This window comes from Triticum dicoccoides, chromosome 4B (assembly GCF_002162155.2).
Source record: "Triticum dicoccoides isolate Atlit2015 ecotype Zavitan chromosome 4B, WEW_v2.0, whole genome shotgun sequence".
Classification (NCBI taxonomy): domain Eukaryota; kingdom Viridiplantae; phylum Streptophyta; class Magnoliopsida; order Poales; family Poaceae; genus Triticum; species Triticum dicoccoides.
Genome location: NC_041387.1, coordinates 676,856,624 through 676,876,965, shown reverse-complemented (window position 1 = coordinate 676,876,965; position 20,342 = coordinate 676,856,624). Strand labels below are relative to the sequence as shown.

The 20,342-nt window shown below is 45.5% G+C and overlaps 1 protein-coding gene and 1 long non-coding RNA gene across 4 annotated transcripts; both read right to left on the bottom strand.

Moving 5' to 3' along the window:
- Nucleotides 1–81: 81 nt before the first annotated feature.
- On the bottom strand, nucleotides 82–1,939 carry LOC119294334 (cytochrome P450 71D11-like). The gene is made up of 2 exons (XM_037572540.1): nucleotides 1,025–1,939; nucleotides 82–802 (listed from the first exon to the last, which is right to left on the bottom strand). Exons 1-2 carry the CDS (start codon nucleotides 1,937–1,939, stop codon nucleotides 173–175), a joined length of 1,545 nt encoding a protein of 514 aa, XP_037428437.1. The 3' UTR covers nucleotides 82–172.
- A 3,575-nt stretch (nucleotides 1,940–5,514) lies between these two features.
- Nucleotides 5,515–8,826, bottom strand: LOC119292312. Of its 3 annotated transcripts, none has more exons than XR_005142933.1 (5): nucleotides 8,321–8,826; nucleotides 7,772–7,865; nucleotides 7,596–7,683; nucleotides 6,597–6,810; nucleotides 5,515–5,981 (listed from the first exon to the last, which is right to left on the bottom strand). It is a non-coding gene; the product is annotated as an uncharacterized LOC119292312 (long non-coding RNA). The 3 variants fall into 3 exon arrangements; XR_005142934.1 differs by having other exon boundaries at nucleotides 7,772–7,862; XR_005142935.1 differs by having other exon boundaries at nucleotides 7,596–7,693; nucleotides 7,772–8,826.
- Between the last annotated feature and the right edge of the window lie 11,516 nt (nucleotides 8,827–20,342).

Here is a 20,342-nt window from a genome sequence, read left to right as displayed (position 1 = left end):
CCCCCTCTCGCCATAAATCCCCTCCTAAGCAGTTAATACATAAAGGCTTCATGCAATGTGCGTCTCTTGATCAAAACAAATTTTACTTATTCCTTTCAATGCATGCAACAGCACCGCACAACAAACATGTAACACATTACCGTAAAAAATGTACAGAAGAAAGCATTTGCTGTTACTGGTAGTCTATTGGCAAAGGCACTCGGATGGTCGGAACAAGCAAAAGGTCTTGACGACGGCGCACAGTGACGCCCATTTCTTCTGCCATGTCCAGCTTCCCGGCCTGTGTGTCGTGTGGCAGCTCCCAGTCGAAGTGGTAGAGCAGCCCAGCGAGCGCGAACTCTATGTTCACCAGACCAAAGGCCATACCCGGGCACATCCGCCGCCCTGCCCCAAATGGCGTGTACTCAAAGTTGGTCCCTTTGAAGTCAATGTTGCTACGTTCAAACCTCTCCGGAATGAAATCCTCGGGTGCGTCCCAGTGGCGGGGGTCCCTGTTTATGGCCCATGCATTCACGAGCACCATTGTGCCCTTGGGTATGTCGTAGCCTAGGAGCTTGCAGTTTTTCTGGCACTCTCGCGGCAGCAGTAGGGGCAGCGGAGGGTGCAGTCGAAGCGCCTCCTTGATGACCAGGTGCATGTAGTTGAGATTTCTTAGGCCCTTCTCTGTCACCTTGTGCTGTCCAGCCAATTCTCGTCTGATCTCTTCTTGGGCCTTATGCATCAGTCTGGGGTTCCTCATGAGCTCGGCCATGATCCATTGCAGTGTTGTTGCAGCGGTATCGCTCCCCCCGGCAAACATATCCTACATTTGAGCATGCAATTAATGCATCACGCGCATAGCATATATAAAAATAAATCTCAAAGAAATGGATAAAAATGGATGTATGTAGAACTAAAATACTTCTAAACACGTCAATAGAAATGGATATATTGTATGAATTGAGCTACGCCCATCACGACATTTATTTGAACTCTTAATTAGGGCATGCTATCCCTAAAAAAAAATTAGTGCATGCATGCTTACGCCCATGATTGTCTTGATACGGTCAGTAGAAAGAGGGTGCCGCAGCAGGCCACCCTCTCTCTGCAACCTCAAGAGCACGTCCAGCATGTCCTCCTCCTTATCACCACCACAAACTCTGTAGTTCTGCTGGTGCTCGTCGATAATGGAGTTTAGGAAGGCATCTGCATCCTCTTTGTGCTTCTTCATCTGGCCTGGTATCCGGCTGACGACCATGGCCAGCCAAGAACAAGGATAGAGGTCCGGCAAACCTATCTTGGCAAATAGCTTGATCCCGCGCGCCAGCATCGCCAGGAACGAGTCCCGTTCCTTAAAACGGCTGCCGATGATTGCGCGCGCGGAGAAGTCGGCGGCGTACGCCGCGACAAGCTTACTTAGGTTCACCGTCTGCTTCTGCTGCGCCGAAGCTGCCAGTGCCACCGCCCAGAGCAGCCGGCCAACCTCGTCGTCGCGCAGGGGCCAGAACGACTGGACACGGGGAGCGCTCAGCAGCTCGACGTTGCAGATCTTGCGCATCAGCCTCCATGTGTCACCGTAAGGCGCGAAGACGACCCCCTCGGCACCCTCGGGGATGGCAATGCGGATCATGCGGCTCACCGGGCGGGTGGCCAGGTCCATGTCGCACGTCTTCATCACCTCGCGCGCCGCCATTGCCGAGGAGGCGATGACTACAGGGAGCCCACCGAGGCGGAGCAGCAGGAGCGGGCCATGGCGCTGGGCGAGGTCCCGCATGCCGCGGTGCGGGAGAGCACCAATGAGGTGGTGGAGGTGGCCGATCACCGGTAGCGCCCATGGAGATGGAGGCAGACGGCTTGGTGCAACAGTCCGCCGCCAACTATAGCAATGGATCAGGCATAAAAAGGGAACGATTGCCAGTAAGGGAACCAGCAGCAGGTAGTATAACGCCGGCGCCGCCATGGCTACCTGCCTGCCTAGCTCTTCTTTCTGTTATTTCTTTCAAATTCAAACTCAACATGCACACATATAAACGGCTACATACATGCATGCATGGTTGAGTTGGAATAGATAGAACCGTACTAGCATTGGCCTTTACGTCCAAACTTGGTCATAATCGGTTTCTCGATCGCCTTAATTATATTCCATGTAACCCTTTTCAGACTCTACTCAACTCTATGTGGACTCAACCGCGAGCGTTGGGTTGATTTTGGGATTCTTATTCCTTCTTTATCGAACAAGTTCCTTCTTTTTGGGGAAAGGATGTATGTCAACTTGGCAAGCTTACTTTGCATTCCTGCTACTCTTGCAATCCCTAATAAGTAGCTAAACCCATTGACCCGTCTTACTGAGGGAACTTTTTCGGAGAGAGATGACAACTGGCCAGCTAGACCCATTCCACCGACGATCCACTACACCCTCAAGACTAGATAAAGAAGTGACAAACTTCAAATCTGCTATTTTCATCACATGCAGCCAGATTCAGTGCAAAAGAAATCCCACGTACTACGTACTATCCTAGCCTAGGCCTCGTCATCGGAGATGTCCACGACATTGGTGCCGGGCGGCGGGTAGATGTGCACATAGGAGGGTTCTGGCTCCTCCTCCTCATACGTAGACGCGAGCATCTCGTCGAATACCGCGGCGTGCTCCGCCTCCGCCTCCTACAGACGGTGCCGGTTGGCCTCCGCCTCCGATTCCGATCGGGGGGAATTTAGGATCGAGTTCTGCTCCGCCCGCAGATCTGCGTCCCCAGTGTCCCCCCCCCCCCAGTTCCTCCTCCTCCTCCTCCTTCCTCCTCCCCTTAAATCTCACCCCCCCTCCACCTCCAAGTCCTCCTTTGGATCCACCGCGTTCAGAGGTGGCCCCGCGGCTATCCGGGCTTCACGCCTTGCCCGGATCTGCTCAAATAGCTGCAGCCGACAATCCGGCATTAGATATGGGTAGCTCCTTACCTGGCGGCATGGGGGCATGGCTACTAGTGGTGGCGGATGGCGAGTGGAAAGTGGCGGCGGCGGACGGGAGCCTGGAAATGTGTACATGTAGGGTTTCGGTGCCGGCGGTCAGCTTAAATAGTGGGGCTAGGCACTATGCTGCCCGCTGGACCAGCGCCACGCGGCATCGTCGGTCCAACGGAGGAGATAAGTTTCGGACCGCCGGGTTTTAGAGTGCTTTCCTGTGGGACCGCATCATTAGTCCAACATTGCTGACGCGCCCGAGCGCCCCATATCCGCCACAGATTTGGGCTGGATATGAGGGGTGCTCGTCAGCCCTGGCGTTTGAGGCCCGTTTGAGGAGCCCGTTTGGGTCGCATTTTCCTTACCGGTCAGTGACCGAGCCGTCCGCCCAGTCGTTTGAGGCGGATTTGGGGCGCCCGGCTGTAGATGCTCTAAGTAGCTGTCACTTTTATTTCTATTTTCTGAGTGAAACTCCTAATTCTTGGCATTGTTGGCTAGGTCCCCAATTGATATTGAAGAAAGTCGAGTTACTATTATCTGCATTGATTTGGGTATACAACTGCAAGTTTTCAATATACTGTATGGTATTTTTATTTGATGACCGTGCTAGATTCTCAGAATTACTAATATTTGTTTCGAACGTACTATGAAATATACTTTTCTATAGCTAGCCCATGCGAATGCATGGGTTCACGACTAGTATAACTAATTTGTTATCTATAAATAGCTACAAACCACATCCTAATTTTTTCTAGCCATGCAACTAGTCATAAATGACTTTTTTTGTTCTTTTGCATAACTCTATATATGCATGCAGCGCATCATCACTCCAGGCATGTTTGTCATAAATTAACTTTCTACGTTAGCTTTTGTATTGACAATATATGTGTTGGGCCACTGCAGTATCCATGTTATGTAGTTCACCGTTCATGTTTTTGCTTTAAATGACTTCCTTTTGATCGCAACTCAATTTTTCTCTTTTTATACATTTAGTAAAAAAAATTATTGTTTTTAAAACATACATTTGTGTACTATTAATTTTCAATGTTTTTGTAGCAACTATTTACGCATTTCTTTCGCAAGTTCCCGCATCAAATGCGTGGGGCCTCATCTAGTTCTACAACATGTTAGGGTGGACGCCTAGCCAGGCTCGCCAGCTCCTGTATATTAATATGGTCCAAAATCTTCCAACTTATTATTAGGCTAGCTTTATCTTTGTCATTGTCCAAATCACATCACGTTATTCCACATTAATTATAGGAGCCGAACAGGAAACAATTGCAAACAAGAGCCGAACTGAAGGGAAACAGAAACTTAACAAGGGCCGAAACAAAGTGAAATTGTAAATGGACGGAAGTCCTGCGCCACGGGAGGGCAGGACAAGATGTAGGTACAAATGTTGGCCTGACAAGTGGCCGTGCAACTCGCAATTTGGCTGGCCTTGCACGACTCGCACTTAGTCGACGAAGCTGAGCCAGTAGGTGGTAAGCAGTCGCTGCTGCACAAGCTTTGGCCGGCCTTGCTACTCCAGAGTCTGCATCGTCGGGCGGCCAATCGAGCGGCTAACTCAGTGCCCTCTTCTAACCACAACATGCAGCGCCTGCAACAAGACATTAATCTGGGTCACTCATGATCCGATGGAATTGTATCATCAAGCCCGAATTTATTGCACACACCTATCGAGGTCAACATGCGTGTAGCATGCGGCAGGGTGGCTAGCTAGGATTAACTAAACACACCTGTCCTTTTTACTCCGTGTATTAGATTTTTGTCCAGTCAAACTTTACAAAGTTTGACGAAATTTATATTGAAAAATATCAACGTCTACAATAACAAATATATATATATTATAAAACTACATTTCATAATGAATCTAAGAATATCGATTTGGCATTGTGAATGTTAATACTTTTTTTTATAAATTTGGTCAAAATGGATATACTTTGACTTTCAACAAAACTTATATGCAGGCTTAAAAAGGAGAGGGAGGGGAGTCCCTTATTTGCAAATATTCATACTTTAACCAAGGCTGGGTTCTGTAGCTGGTTTAGGTTACCACCTCACCTAAGGATCAGTGACACGGCCGGACACGCGACATGAGTTGAAACTCTCCTAATTAACTTGCTTGAATATGACTCGATGGGATCATCTGCGCTACATATGTATCACAATTCAGAACTCAACACTACCAGAAACTAGACTTTTCCTGACGGCCAGAAACTCACAGGAAAATAGCTATTACCGCCAGGAAACTATTTCCTGTCGGTTGACCGACAGGCAAAACCCGTCAGGAATAAAATGACAGGGAAATGTGGTAATGCCTGACGGGTGCCCGACAGGAAAATAATTCCTGTCGGCTGTTCCTGTCACCAGCCCACACGAAAGTTTCCTGTCTCGTCAGGTTTACGGAGGACCTTTTGTGACGGGTGGCCGTGAGGAAAAGGCCGCCAGGATATATATTTTCAGAAATTGCCTACTTCCATTCTGTGACCTTAAAATAAATGCAAGCATACATCCAATGCCCCATATATGAGAAAATGCATCCAAAATAAATGTTTACATAACACATACGAGTCCATTAAACCATGATTCAACATCCAGCAGCAATTGACATATCAAAAGCTGTACATGCACTTGGTCAAAAGCAACAACAATTCTACACATACATGACATTAATCTGGTTCTCATCCATCACATCGCACAGAGCAATGACAACAAAATACACACATTTCTAAGTCACCCAGGTTCATGATAAGGAGCATCACCTACGTACATATCACTTCACTATTTCGGATCCATCAAATTGCAGCAAATAGTAAGCACCTAATTAAGTTTGCTAATGAGCATGTACTACCACCAGAGAGATCCAAAATACCATAAGATAGTCATTCATTAGTTCCAAGTGCAGGTGGACTAGCGAGATGCTCCTCCAGATGTACAGTTGTTATAATCAATATTCTCACCATCATTGCTCCAGTGTTGACATTACCGATGTGGTCATCCATAGTGTCGTCCTCCAAGCTAACATGGGATGAATTAGTGTTCCCCTACAAAGCCATGTACAATATTAATGAGAACCAACAATGAAATATACGCCACCTTGTAGAGAGTGATAACATATTCAGATATGGCACTACTTGTATTTACACTCCTGTTGCAGTCTTGACAAAAAAGAAGGCAAAATCTTAGTGATCCAGAGATTGGAAAGTATGACATACCAGACGGCAAAATAATCAATAAAAGAAAGATGTGTACTTTGATGATTGAGAACGGGCTTTTGTGATATATTATTTCTGCTTTCCTTATCAGAGAAACAAACTCATAGCCAGTACTCAACTTCAGTTAAGATATTGATTAGTCCAATTAAATTGGACCTTTCAGAGAGGATGTTTGAACCATATGGCAGCAAAAATTAACCATTCATGTGCGCTATAAAGTAGACAGGCCCAGAGACTTAGTTAAGTCCTTGTTACTATCACAGAACGTACAATGCCCCCGATTTTGTTGCCTATGAACTTAATATCCATACATTGTCAATGAAGTTAATTGGGGTTACAGTTGACTAATATCTCAGTAAGTTAATGAAGTTACCAAAATCGTTGTTTAGTGGAGAGCACAACTTCAAGACGAGAAATAAATTTTAAGAGGGCATACTGAATTACCTACAATGTTTAGATACTCGCTCCAGAGCTATATATCCAGCCTTTGCTTCCATGCATTATTCTCCAAGTCTTTGTTGAGTAAGAAACACAATCTAAGCGGACACTTGTATCGATTCTTAGATTATTCAGACACGAACATATTCTGAATATAACAGTATGTTATTGGGGCAGAAATCAATAACCATATGTTTGCCGGGAAATCATGTAATGGTTCCTGCAAAAAAAATGTCATGTAGTACTAGTTAGACTTTCCTCTCAAACTTCTAAATACACTGGACATTCCGAACGACCTCTGCACATATTGACATGAAGTGATATGAATTAAAAAGATAAAATACAAAAATCTTGACCTATGGATACTGAATGTATTAACCTCCTACATGTTCAGAAATATAACATTTTATTTACCATCCACATATAGAATATAAGCAATCACAAATATATCCAGATCACACAAAATGTGAAAAATATAAACAAGGAGTGCATCTTTGTGTTAGAAATATCACAAAAAACAGCAAACCACAGATATTAAAGTCAGCTTCAAACCAACATGATAGGATGAAGATTGTAATTGAGGTAAGTAAATCATGCCCTCAAAAGATGATTGTAATAAGACTATGTAGATGTTGGGGCAACTGTTAGCTCCAGATTTGATGCCCAAGTGCCAAAGACTAGACAAGAGGATCTGAACTAAATCATTCCCTCAAAGAAGATCTAGCATGGTACACACACCCTTAAGTGACCAAGGAATATGACCGCCGAACTAGATACATGATGGAAGAAAGCCAGAAACACAAGAATGAGATAGATATGCATGTGCATTCGTCACCTCACACTACTGTCCTGCGAGAACACTTCACATTTTTCATCATAAATAAGTAATTTGTCAAATAAATAATACAGCAACAAGTAATAAGATAAAAACCAACACATCGTAGTATTTGTGAGACAATTACCACACCAAGACAAGAATGTTTATTGTAAAAGTGTGAGAGATACCTGAGATACGTTTTGCCTTGCTCTTCACTGCATCTCTGATATATGGCTTCCTTACACCACGAAGATTTATAAAGATGTGAAGTAATACCTACATGAGACTGGCACAATTATGCAAACCATTGCTTACATTTCCAAATAAAAATATGAATAACTTGCTTATAAAACTGAACACTTACCGCCAAAATGATTTGTCAAAGGATGCGATACCTAGAGATTGTATATGTGGGCTACATCTTCAACACGATTCGATGATACAGCAGATTCAAGCTACTACAAATCAAGCAAAGGAATAAATATTTGACGCATCTACCAACCATACAAATTACACGAACAACAACCTTCTCTGTTTTTCATTGACAAAAAGTAGGAGTGCTAATAACACACCTAATAGTAGCCTCTCAATTTTTGGGATACAACAGAGAAAAGCAGTTTCGTGCAAAATGATAACAGACTAAATAATTGACCAAGATCCTGCAGTCACGAGATATACATTCTGCATAATACTCCCTCCGTTCCTAAATATTTGTCTTTCTAGGCATTTCAACAAGTGACTACATACGGAGCAAAATGAATGAATCTACACTTTAAAATATGTCTACATACATCCGTATGTGGTGTTCATTTGAAATGTCTAGAAAGACAAATATTTAGGAACGGAGGGAGTAAATTGTATGAAAAACTAGAGATCCTGACTTCTTTTTTGCTTGACAATGGTTGAGACTTACCAGTTACCATAGAAAAATGGAGCACCCGAACATTTAGCCTTGACCATGTATGATTTTGCTTGCACAAGGAGATGAGGAGTGGACTGTCGTCGTGTCAGGGGAGGAGGCGGCGGCTTGCTCGATATGCGACGGGGACTAACCCGGATCTGGAGCAGGGAGCACGGGGTACAAGCAACGCGTACACGGCGGTCATGTTGGGGTCGGGTGGTAGGCGGTGAGCCGAGGGAGGTGGGTCGCCGCAGCGGACGGAGGTGGAGGTGGAGGCAGAGGCGACTGGCGGTGGGGGAGATGGAAGCCGGACGGCGCTGGCTGTCGTAGATTGACCCGGGCCACGGTGGAGGAGGTGATAGAAGAGCGGCCGTGGAGGTAGGAGGAATGACGGCGAGCGGCGATGGAACCATTTATGTGAAGGAGGGCGGTGGCGGCGGCGGCGTGAGGAAGGTGGAGAGCGGTGGCGGCGGTGTGAGGAAGGTGGAGGGCGGCGGTCAAGGAGTGGACGAGATGGACAGAGGAGAGGAAGTGGGAATCGTTCTAGGGCTTTCGCGGTTGTGCGATGGCGGGCTGGGCCTAAAGTATTTCTCCCGTGGGCTGGCACTCACAGCAAAACTGTTTTCCTGTGCGGCAGAAATGTACCTACAGTAAAATAGGTATTTTTCCTGTGGGCTTAAGTATGCCCGCCAAGAAAATTTATATTCCTGTGAGGGGCTTCGGGCCTCACGGGAAAAGACGGCACCGACAGGGAAAGTACGGTTTCTGGTAGTGCAAAAGTGTAAGTGCCTGCGGAGTTTCGTTGGAAATGAGCTCGGAGTAACACACCATTCGGCAAACATGTAACACGGAAGTCTCGCCCCAATCTAGAACATAAGTTGGAGCATTTTCCAAATGTTGGCATGGTTAGATAGTAGGACATGTTCTCAAAATATTGTGGCATTGTATTTGTTTGTTCGGACTGATAAAAAACATAACAATTAGCACCCTAGATGGAACCAGGCGGGCTATAGGGGAACCAAACTAGAGCTGCCCACTTGGTGCCCAATTGCTCATATCATTGGTGCTACGTTATATTTATAGGCATAGTTAGATTAGTTTTTACCAGCATGGTTAGATATTCACTTCAGGTGAACTCTTACCCTTGCATATCTTCTGGGCTTATAATTATACTTGTTTTTTCACTTCAGGATCCGTATAGCTTTTTAGTGGGTGATCTGATCTGGTGCACGCATGTTATAATTTAATCTAGGTGCTGATCCGATGGGATTGGGTCATCAATACCGACTTTATTGCACCCCTCTATCGAGGTCAACATGCATGTAGCATGCGGCAGGGTGGCTACCTAGAGTTCTAACATGGCTCCTGGTTCCAACTGTACCTTTGAGTATCATTGCAAATACTCATTCTTCAACCTAGGCTGGTTTCTCTAGGTAGTTTTGGCTACCACCTCGCCTCAGAATCAGTGACATGGATACGCCACGTTAGTGGAAAGTATCCTAATTAACTTGCTTCAATATTACTCGATGGGCTCATCTGCGTTACATTTGTATCATAATTCAAAACTCCGAAGTGCCAAACTGCGTTGAACCTGTGCACTACTGGAATCTGATTTTCTTGCCGAGTTCCTAGTTTTCGCTGAGTCTTGGGTAGATCGGTGATAAAGTCCATGCAGACATCGTCCCATTTCCAATGTGATACGGGTAGAGGTTGGAGAAGTCCGACGGGTTTCTGGTGTTCCGCCTTTACTTTCTTGCAGATGTCACAACAAGCGACAAAATATGCGATGTCCCTTTTCATTCCATCCCACCAAAATATCTGTCGAAGATCTTCATACATTTAGGTGCTGCCTGGGTGTATCGAATATGTGGATTCGTGCGCTTCTGCCAAAATTTTCTTCCTCAAATCTGCTTGCTCAGGTATGCATATCCTTCCTCGGAACCTGAGTGTACCCAGCGCGTCCTTAGAGAAATCCTGAGTTTTGCCTTTGCGCAGACATTGGAAATATACTTGCAGACTCTCGTTGTTGGCCTGTGCCACGCGGATCTCTTCTTCTAGAGTTGGAGTTACTTCCGAACTATTCGCGAGGCCGGCATCAACAATTACCAGGTTTAGCTGAGCAACCTCTTGCTGGAGTTCTGGAGGCAAAGACTCTAGCATGACATTTAAATAGGCAAGCTTGCGACTGAGGGCATCAACGACCACGTTAGCTTTTCCCGGATGGTAATTTATTCCCAGATCATAGTCCTTGACCAACTCGAGCCATCTTCGCTGTCGAAGGTTTAAGTCTGGCTGAGTAAAGATATATTTGAGAGTATTGTGGTCGGTGAATATTTGACATCTCTTCCCAATGAGATAATGTCTCGAAATCTTTAGAGAGTGCACAACCGCAGCCAGCTCCAAATCATGCGTAGGATAATTTCCTTCATGAGGTCGCAGCTGGCGAGATGCATAAGCTACCACCTTGCCGTCTTGTATGAGCACGCACCCAATACCTTTTCTGGATGCTTCACAATACACATCGATGATGCGGTAAATATCTGGGAGAGTCAGGACTGGTGCTGATGTCAATCTGTTTTTTAGCTCGTTAAAGCTCTGCTCACAATCCTCAGTCCATTCAAACTGTCTTTCTTGAGGAGTTCTATCATCGGCTTAGCAATTTTGGAGAATCCTTCGATGAACTGGCGGTAGTATCCGGCTAATCCAAGAAAACTCCGGACTTCAGATACTGTCGTGGGTGCTGCCCAATCAAGTGTTGGAAATATGCCCTAGAGGCAATAATAAAATGGTTATTATTATATTTCTTTGTTCATGATAATTGTCTATTGTTCATGCTATAATTGTGTTATCCGGAAATCGTAATACACGTGTGAATATATAGACCACAACATGTCCCTAGTAAGCCTCTAGTTGACTAGCTCGTTGATCAACAGATAGTCATGGTTTCCTGACTATGGACATTGGATGTCATTGATAACGGGATCACATCATTAGGAGAATGATGTGATGGACAAGACCCAATCGTAAGCGTAGCACAAAGATCGTGTAGTTCGTTTTGCTAGAGCTTTTCCAAATGTCAAGTATCATTTCCTTAGACCATGAGATTGTGCAACTCCCGGATACCGTAGGAGTGCTTTGGGTGTGCCAAACGTCACAATGTAACTGGGTGATTATAAAGGTGCACTACGGGTATCTCCGAAAGTGTCTGTTGGGTTGGCACGAATCGAGACTCGAATTTGTCACTCCGTATGACGGAGAGGTATCTCTGGGCCCACTCGGTAATGCATCATCATAATGAGCTCAATGTGACCAAGTGTCTGGTCACGGGATCATGCATTACGGTACGAGTAAAGTGACTTGCCGGTAACGAGATTAAACAAGGTATTGGGATACCGACGATCGAGTCTCGGGCAAGTAACGTACCGATTGACAAAGGGAATTGTATACGGGATTGATTGAATCCTCGACATCGTGGTTCATCCGATGAGATCATCGAGGAGCATGTGGGAGCCAACATGGGTATCCAGATCCCGCTGTTGGTTATTGACCGGAGAGGCGTCTCGGTCATGTCTGCATGTCTCCCGAACCCGTAGGGTCTACACACTTAAGGTTCGGTGACGCTAGGGTTGTAGAGATATTAGTATGCAGTAACCCGAAAGTTGTTCGGAGTCCCGGATGAGATCCCGGACGTCAAGAGGAGTTCTGGAATGGTCCGGAGGTGAAGAATTATATATAGGAAGTCAGGTTTCGGCCATCGGGAAAGTTTCGGGGGTCACCGGTATTGTACCGGGACCACCGGAAGGATCCTAGGGGTCCACCGGGTGGGGCCACATATCCTGGAGGGCCCCATGGGCTGAAGTGGGAGGGGAACCAGCCCCTGGTGGGCTGGTGCGCCCCCCCCTTGCCCCCCCTGCGCCTAGGGTTGGAAACCCTAGGGGTGGGGGCGCCTCCACCTGGCTTGGGGGGCAAATTTCCCCCCCTGGCCGCCGCCCCCCCTTGGAGATTGGATCTCCTAGGGCCGGCGCCCCCCTAGGGACCCTATATAAAGAGGGGGGAGGGAGGGCAGCCGCACCCAAAAGTCTCTGGCACCTCCCTCTCCCCACGCACCACCTCTCCCTCTCGCTGAAGCTTGGCGAAGCCCTGCCGAGATCGCTACTGCATCCACCACCACGCCGTCGTGCTGCTGGATCTCCATCAACCTCTCCTTCCCCCTTGCTGGATCAAGAAGGAGGAGACGTCTTCCCAACCGTACGTGTGTTGAACGCGGAGGTGCTGTCCGTTCGACACTAGGATCATCGGTGATTTGGATCATGACGAGTACGACTCCCTCAACCCCGTTCTCTTGAACGCTTCCGCTCGCAATCTACAAGGGTATGTAGATGATATCCTCTCTCTCGTTGCTAGATGACTCCATAGATTGATCTTGGTGAAGCGTAGAAATTTTTTATTTTCTGCAACGTTCCCCATCAGTGGCATCATGAGCTAGGTCTATGCGTAGTTACTATGCATGAGTAGAACACAAATTTGTTGTGGGCGTAGATGTTGTCAATTTTCTTGCCACTACTAGTCTTATCTTGCTTTGGCGGTACCGTGGGATGAAGCGGCCCGGACCGACCTTACACGTACGCTTACGTGAGACAGGTTCCACCGACTGACATGCACTAGTTGCATAAGGTGGCTAGCGGGTGTATGTCTCTCCCACTTTAGTTGGAGCGATTCGATGAAAAGGGTCCTTATGAAGGGTAAATAGAAATTGGCATATCACGTTGTGGCTTTTACGTAGGTAAGAAACATTCTTGCTAGAATCCTATTGCAGCCACGTAAAAACATGCAACAACAATTAGAGGACGTCTAACTTGTTTTTGCAGCATGTGCTTTGTGATGTGATATGGCCAAAAGTTGTGATGAATGATATATATGTGATGTATGAGATCATGTTCTTGTAATAGGAATCACGACTTGCATGTCGATGAGTATGACAACCGGCAGGAGCCATAGGAGTTGTCTTTATTTTTTGTATGACCCGCGTGCCATTGAATAACGCCATGTAAATTACTTTACTTTATTGCTAAACACGTTAGCCATAGAAGTAGAAGTAATCGTTGGCGTGACAACTTCATGAAGACACGATGATGGAGATCATGGTGTCATGCCGGTGACGAAGATGATCATGGCGCCCCGAAGATGGAGATCAAAGGAGCAATATGATATTGGCCATATCATGTCACTATTTGATTGCATGTGATGTTTATCATGTTTTACATCTTATTTGCTTAGAACGACGGTAGCTTAAATAAGATGATCCCTCGTAATAATTTCAAGAAAGTGTCCCCCCTAACTGTGCACCGTTGCGAAGGTTTGTTGTTTCGAAGCACCACGTGATGGTCGGGTGTGATAGATCCTAACGTTCGAATACAACGGGTGTAAGCCAGATTTACACACGCAATACACTTAGGTTGACTTGACGAGCCTAGCATGTACAGACATGGCCTCGGAACACGGAGGACCAAAAGGTCGAGCATGAGTCGTATAGAAGATACGATCAACATGGAGATGTTCACCGATGTCGACTAGTCCAGCTCACGTGATGATCGGACACGGCCTAGTTGACTCGGATCATGTTTCACTTAGATGACTAGAGGGATGTCTGTCTGAGTGGGAGTTCATTAAATAATTTGATTAGATGAACTTAATTATCATGAACTTAGTCTAAAAATCTTTGCAATATGTCTTGTAGATCAAATGGCCCACGTTGTCCTCAACTTCAACGCGTTCCTAGAGAAAACCAAGTTGAAAGATGATGGCAGCAACTATACGGACTGGGTCCGGAACCTGAGGATCATCCTCATAGCTGCCAAGAAAGATTATGTCCTAGAAGCACCGCTAGGTGAAGCACCCATCCCAGAGAACCAAGACGTTATGAACGCTTGGCAGTCTCGTGCTGATGATTACTCCCTCGTTCAGTGCGGCATGCTTTACAGCTTACAACCGGGGCTCCAAAAGCGTTTTGAGCAACAAGGAGCATATGAGATGTTCGAAGAGCTGAAAATGGTTTTCCAAGCTCATGCCCGGGTCGAGAGATATGAAGTCTCCGACAAGTTCTTCAGTTGTAAGATGGAGGAAAATAGTTCTGTCAGTGAGCACATACTCAAAATGTCTGGGTTGCACAACCGCTTGACTCAGCTGGGAGTTAATCTCCCAGATGACGCGGTCATTGACAGAATCCTTCAGTCACTTCCATCGAGCTACAAGAGCTTTGTGATGAACTTCAATATGCAGGGGATGGATAAGACCATTCCTGAGGTATATTCAATGCTGAAATCAGCGGAGGTAGAGATCAAAAAGGAACATCAAGTGTTGATGGTGAATAAAACCACTAAGTTCAAGAAAGGCAAGGGTAAGAAGAACTTCAAGAAGGACGGCAAGGGAGTTGCCGCGCCCAGTAAACCAGTTGCCGCGCCCAGTAAACCAGTTGCGGGGAAGAAGCCAAGGAATGGACCCAAGCCTGAGACTGAGTGTTTTTATTGCAAGGAAAGTGGTCACTGGAAGCGGAACTGCCCCAAGTACTTAGCGGACAAGAAGGCCGGCAACACTAAAGGTATATGTGATATACATGTAATTGATGTGTACCTTACCAATACTCGTAGTAGCTCCTGGGTATTTGATACCGGTGCGGTTGCTCACATTTGTAACTCAAAGCAGGAGCTGCGGAATAAGCGGAGATTGGCGAAGGACGAGGTGACGATGCGCGTCGGGAATGGTTCCAAGGTTGATGTGATCGCCGTCGGCACGCTACCTCTACATTTACCTACGAGATTAGTTTTAAACCTCAATAATTGTTATTTAGTGCCAGCTTTGAGCATGAACATTGTATTTGGATCTCGTTTAATATGAGATGGCTACTCATTTAAATCCGAGAATAATGGTTGTTCTATTTATATGAGAGATATGTTTTATGGTCATGCTCCGGTGGTCAATGATTTATTCTTAATGAATCTCGAACGTGATGTTACACATATTCATAGTGTGAATACCAAAATATGTAAAGTTGATAACGATAGTCCCACATACTTGTGGCACTACCGCCTTGGTCACATTGGTGTCAAGCGCATGAAGAAGCTCCATGCTGATGGACTTTTAGAGTCTCTCGATTATGAATCATTTGACACATGCGAACCATGCCTCATGGGCAAAATGACCAAGACTTCGTTCTCCGGAACAATGGAGCAACCAACCAACTTATTGGAAATCATACATACTAATGTATGCGGTCCAATGAGTGTTGAGGCTCGCGGAGGATATCGTTATGTTCTCACTCTCACTGAACACTTGAGTAGATATGGGTATGTCTACTTGATGAAACACAAGTCTGAGACCTTTGAAAAGTTCAAGGAATTTCAGAATGAGGTAGAGAATCAATGTGACCGAAAGATAAAGTTCTTACGATCATATCGTGGAGGAGAATATTTAAGTCACGAATTTGGTAAGCACTTAAGGAAATGTGGAATCGTTTCACAACTCACGCCGCCTGGAACACCTCAGCGTAATGGTGTGTCCGAACGTCGTAATCGCACTTTATTGGATATGGTGCGATCTATGATGTCTCTTACCGATTTACCGCTATCATTTTGGGGATACGCTCTAGAGACAGCTACATTCACTTTAAATAGGGCACCGTCTAAATCCGTTGAGACGACACCGTATGAATTATGGTTTGGGAAGAAACCTAAGCTGTCATTTCTAAAAGTTTGAGGATGCGATGCTTATGTCAAGAAACTTCAACCTGAAAAGCTCGAACCCAAGTCGGAAAAATGCGTCTTCATAGGATACCCTAAGGAAACCATTGGGTATACCTTCTACCTCATATCTGAAGGCAAGATCTTCGTTGCCAAGAACGGGTCCTTTCTAGAGAAAGAGTTTCTCTCGAAAGAAGTAAGTGGGAGGAAAGTGGAACTTGATGAAGTACTACCTCTTGAACCGGAAAGTAGCGCAGCTTAGGAAGATGTTCCTGTGGTGCCTGCACCGACTGGAGAGGAAACAAATGATGATGATCAAGGTACTTCAGATCAAGTTACTACTGAACTTCGTAGGTCCACGAGGACACGTTCCACACCAGAGTGGTATGGCAACCCTATCCTGGAAATCATGTTGTTAGACAACGGTGAACCTTCAAACTATGAAGAAGCGATGGCGGGCCCAGATTCCAACAAATGGCTTGAAGCCATGCAATCCGAGATAGGATCCATGTATGAAAACGAAGTATGGACTTTGACAGACTTGCCCGATGATCAGCGAGCGATAGAAAACAAATGGATCTTTAAGAAGAAGACAGACGCGGATGGTAATGAGATTTTCTCTCCCGTAGCGAAGCTGAAGTCCGTCCGAATCATGTTAGCAATTGCCGCATACTATGATTATGAGATATGGCAAATGGACGTCAAAACGGCATTCCTTAACGGCTATCTTAAGGAAGAACTGTATATGATGCAGCCGGAAGGTTTTGTCGACCCTGAGAATGCTAACAAGGTATGCAAACTCCAGCGATCCATTTATGGGCTGGTGCAAGCATCTCGGAGTTGGAACATTTGCTTTGATGAGATGATCAAAGCGTTTGGGTTTATGCAGACTTATGGAGAAGCCTGCGTTTACAAGAAAGTGAGTGGGAGCTCTGTAGCATTTCTCATATTATATGTAGATGACATACTTTTGATGGGAAATGACATAGGACTTTTGGACATCATTAAGGCCTACTTGAATAAGTGTTTTTCAATGAAGGACCTTGGAGAAGCTGCTTACATATTAGGCATCAAGATCTATAGGGATAGATCGAGACGCCTCATAGGTCTTTCACAAAGCACATACCTTGATAATATATTGAAGAAGTTCAATATGGATCAGTCCAAGAAGGGGTTCTTGCCTGTGTTGCAAGGTGTGAAATTGAGCTCAGCTCAATGCTCGACCACGACAGAAGATAGAGAAAAGATGAGTGTCATCCCCTTTGCCTTAGCTATAGGGTCTATTATGTATGCCATGCTGTGTACCAGACCTGATGTAAACCTTGCCGTAAGTTTGGTAGGAAGGTACCAAAGTAATCCCGGCATGGAACACTGGACAGCGGTCAAGAACATCCTAAAGTACCTGAAAAGGACTAAGGATATGTTTCTCGTTTATGGAGGTGACGAAGAGCTCGTCGTAAAGAGTTACGTCGACGCTAGCTCCGACACAAATCTGGATGACTCTAAGTCACAAACCGGATACGTGTATATTTTGAATGGTGGGGCAGTAAGCTGGTGCAGTTGCAAGCAAAGCATCGTGGCGGGATCTACGTGTGAAGCAGAGTACATGGCAGCCTCGGAGGCAGCACATGAAGCAATCTGGGTGAAGGAGTTCATCACCGACCTAGGAGTCATACCCAATGCGTCGGGGACAATTACACTCTTCTGTGACAACACTGGAGCTATTGCACTTGCCAAGGAGCCCAGGTTTCACAAGAAGACCAGGCACATCAAGCATCGCTTCAACTCCATTCATGAAAATGTTCAAGATGGAGACATAGATATTTGTAAAATACATATGGACCTGAATGTGGCAGATCCGTTGACTAAACCTCTCCCTAGAGCAAAACATGATCAATACCAGAACTCTATGGGTGTTCGATTCATCACAATGTATCTAGAATATTGACTCTAGTGCAAGTGGGAGACTGTTGGAAATATGCCCTAGAAGCAATAATAAAATGGTTATTATTATATTTCTTTGTTCATGATAATTGTCTATTGTTCATGCTATAATTGTGTTATCCGGAAATCGTAATACATGTGTGATTATATAGACCACAACACGTCCCTAGTAAGCCTCTAGTTGACTAGCTCATTGATCAACAGATAGTCATGGTTTCCTGACTATGGACATTGGATGTCATTGATAACAGGATCACATCATTAGGAGAATGATGTGATGGACAAGACCCAATCGTAAGCGTAGCACAAAGATCGTGTAGTTCGTTTTGCTAGAGATTTTCCAAATGTCAAGTATCATTTACTTAGACCATGAGATTGTGCAACTCCCGGATACCGTAGGAGTGCTTTGGGTGTGCCAAACGTCACAATGTAACTGGGTGACTATAAAGGTGCACTACGGGTATCTCCGAAAGTGTCTGTTGGGTTGGCACGAATCGAGACTGGGATTTGTCACTCCGTATGACGGAGAGGTATCTCTAGGCCCACTCGATAATGCATCATCATAGTGAGCTCAATGTGACCAAGTGTCTGGTCACGGGATCATGCATTACGGTACGAGTAAAGTGACTTGCCGGTAACGAGATTAAACGAGGTATTGGGATACTGACGGTCGAGTCTCGGGAAAGTAACGTACCGATTGACAAAGGGAATTGTATATGGGATTGATTGAATCCTCGACATCGTGGTTCATCCAATGAGATAATCGAAGAGCATGTGGGAGCCAACATGGGTATCCAGATCCCGCTGTTGGTTATTGACCGGAGAGGCGTCTCGGTCATGTCTGCATGTCTCCCGAACCCGTAGGGTCTACACACTTAAGGTTCGGTGACGCTAGGGTTGTAGAGATATTAGTATGTGATGTCTACTACACAACCTTCTTCTTGTAGACGTTGTTGCGCCTGCAAGTGCACAGGTTTGTAGGACAGTAGCAAATTTTGCTCAAGTGGATGACCTAAGGTTTATCAATCCGTAGGAGGCGTAAGATGAAGATGGTCTCTCTCAAACAACCCTGCTACCAAATAACAAATAGTCTCTTGTGTCCCCAACACACCCAATACAATGGTAAATTGTATGGGTGCACTAGTTCGGCGAAGAGATGAAGATACAACTGCAAAATAGATAGTAGATAAAGGTATTTGTAATCTGAAATTATAAAAACAGCGAGGTAACAAGTGGTAAAAGTGAGAGTAAACGGTATTGCAATGGTAGGAAACAAGGCCTAGGGTTCATACTTTCACTAGTGCAAGTTCTCTCAACAATAATAACATAGATAGATCATATATCAAGCCCTCAATATGCAACAAAGAGTCAGTCCAAAGCCACTAATAGCGGAGAACAAACTAAGATATTATGGTAGGGTACAAAACCACCTCAAAGTTATCCTTTATGTTCTATCTATTCAAGAGTTCGTAGTAAAATAACATAAAGCTATTCTTTCCGCTCAATCCATCATAGAGTTCATACTAGAATAATACCATAAGACACAAATCAACCAAAACCCTAATGTCACCTAGATACTCCATTGTCACCTCAAGTATCCGTGGGCATGATTATACGATATGCGTCACACAATCTCAGATTCATCCAACCAACATAAAAGTACTTCAAAGAGTGCCCCAAAGCTACTACCGGAGAGTCAAGAACGTGTGCCAACCCCTATGCATAGGTTCCCAATGTCACGAAACCTGCAAGTTGATCACCAAAACATACATCAAGTGGCACATGATATCCCATTGTCACCACAGATAATCACGGCAAGACATACATCAAGTGTTCTCATAAAAGGCTCAATCCGATAAGATAACGTCAAAGGGGAAACTCAATTCATCACAAGAGAGTAGAGGGGGAGAAACATCATAAGATCCAACTACAATAGCAAAGCTCGGGATACATCAAGATCGTGCCATAGAGGGAACACGAGAGAGAACACGAGAGAGAGAGAGAGATCAAACACATAGCTACTGGTACATACCCTCAGCCCCGAGGGTGAACTACTCCCTCCTCGTCATGGATAGCACCGGGATGATGAAGATGGCCTCCGGTGATGTGATCCCCCTCCGGCAGGGTGCCGGAACAGGGTCCCGATTGGTTTTTGGTGGCTACAGAGGCTTGCGGTGGCGGAACTCCCGATCTATCTTCTATTCTGGAAGTTTTAGGGTACAAGAGTATATATGGGTGCAGGGGGTACGTCGGAGGAGCTACGGGGGGCCCACGAGGCAGGGGGCGCGCCAAGGGGGGGTGGGCGCGCCCCCACCCTCATGGGCAGCCCGTATCTCCCCTGACGTGCACTCGAA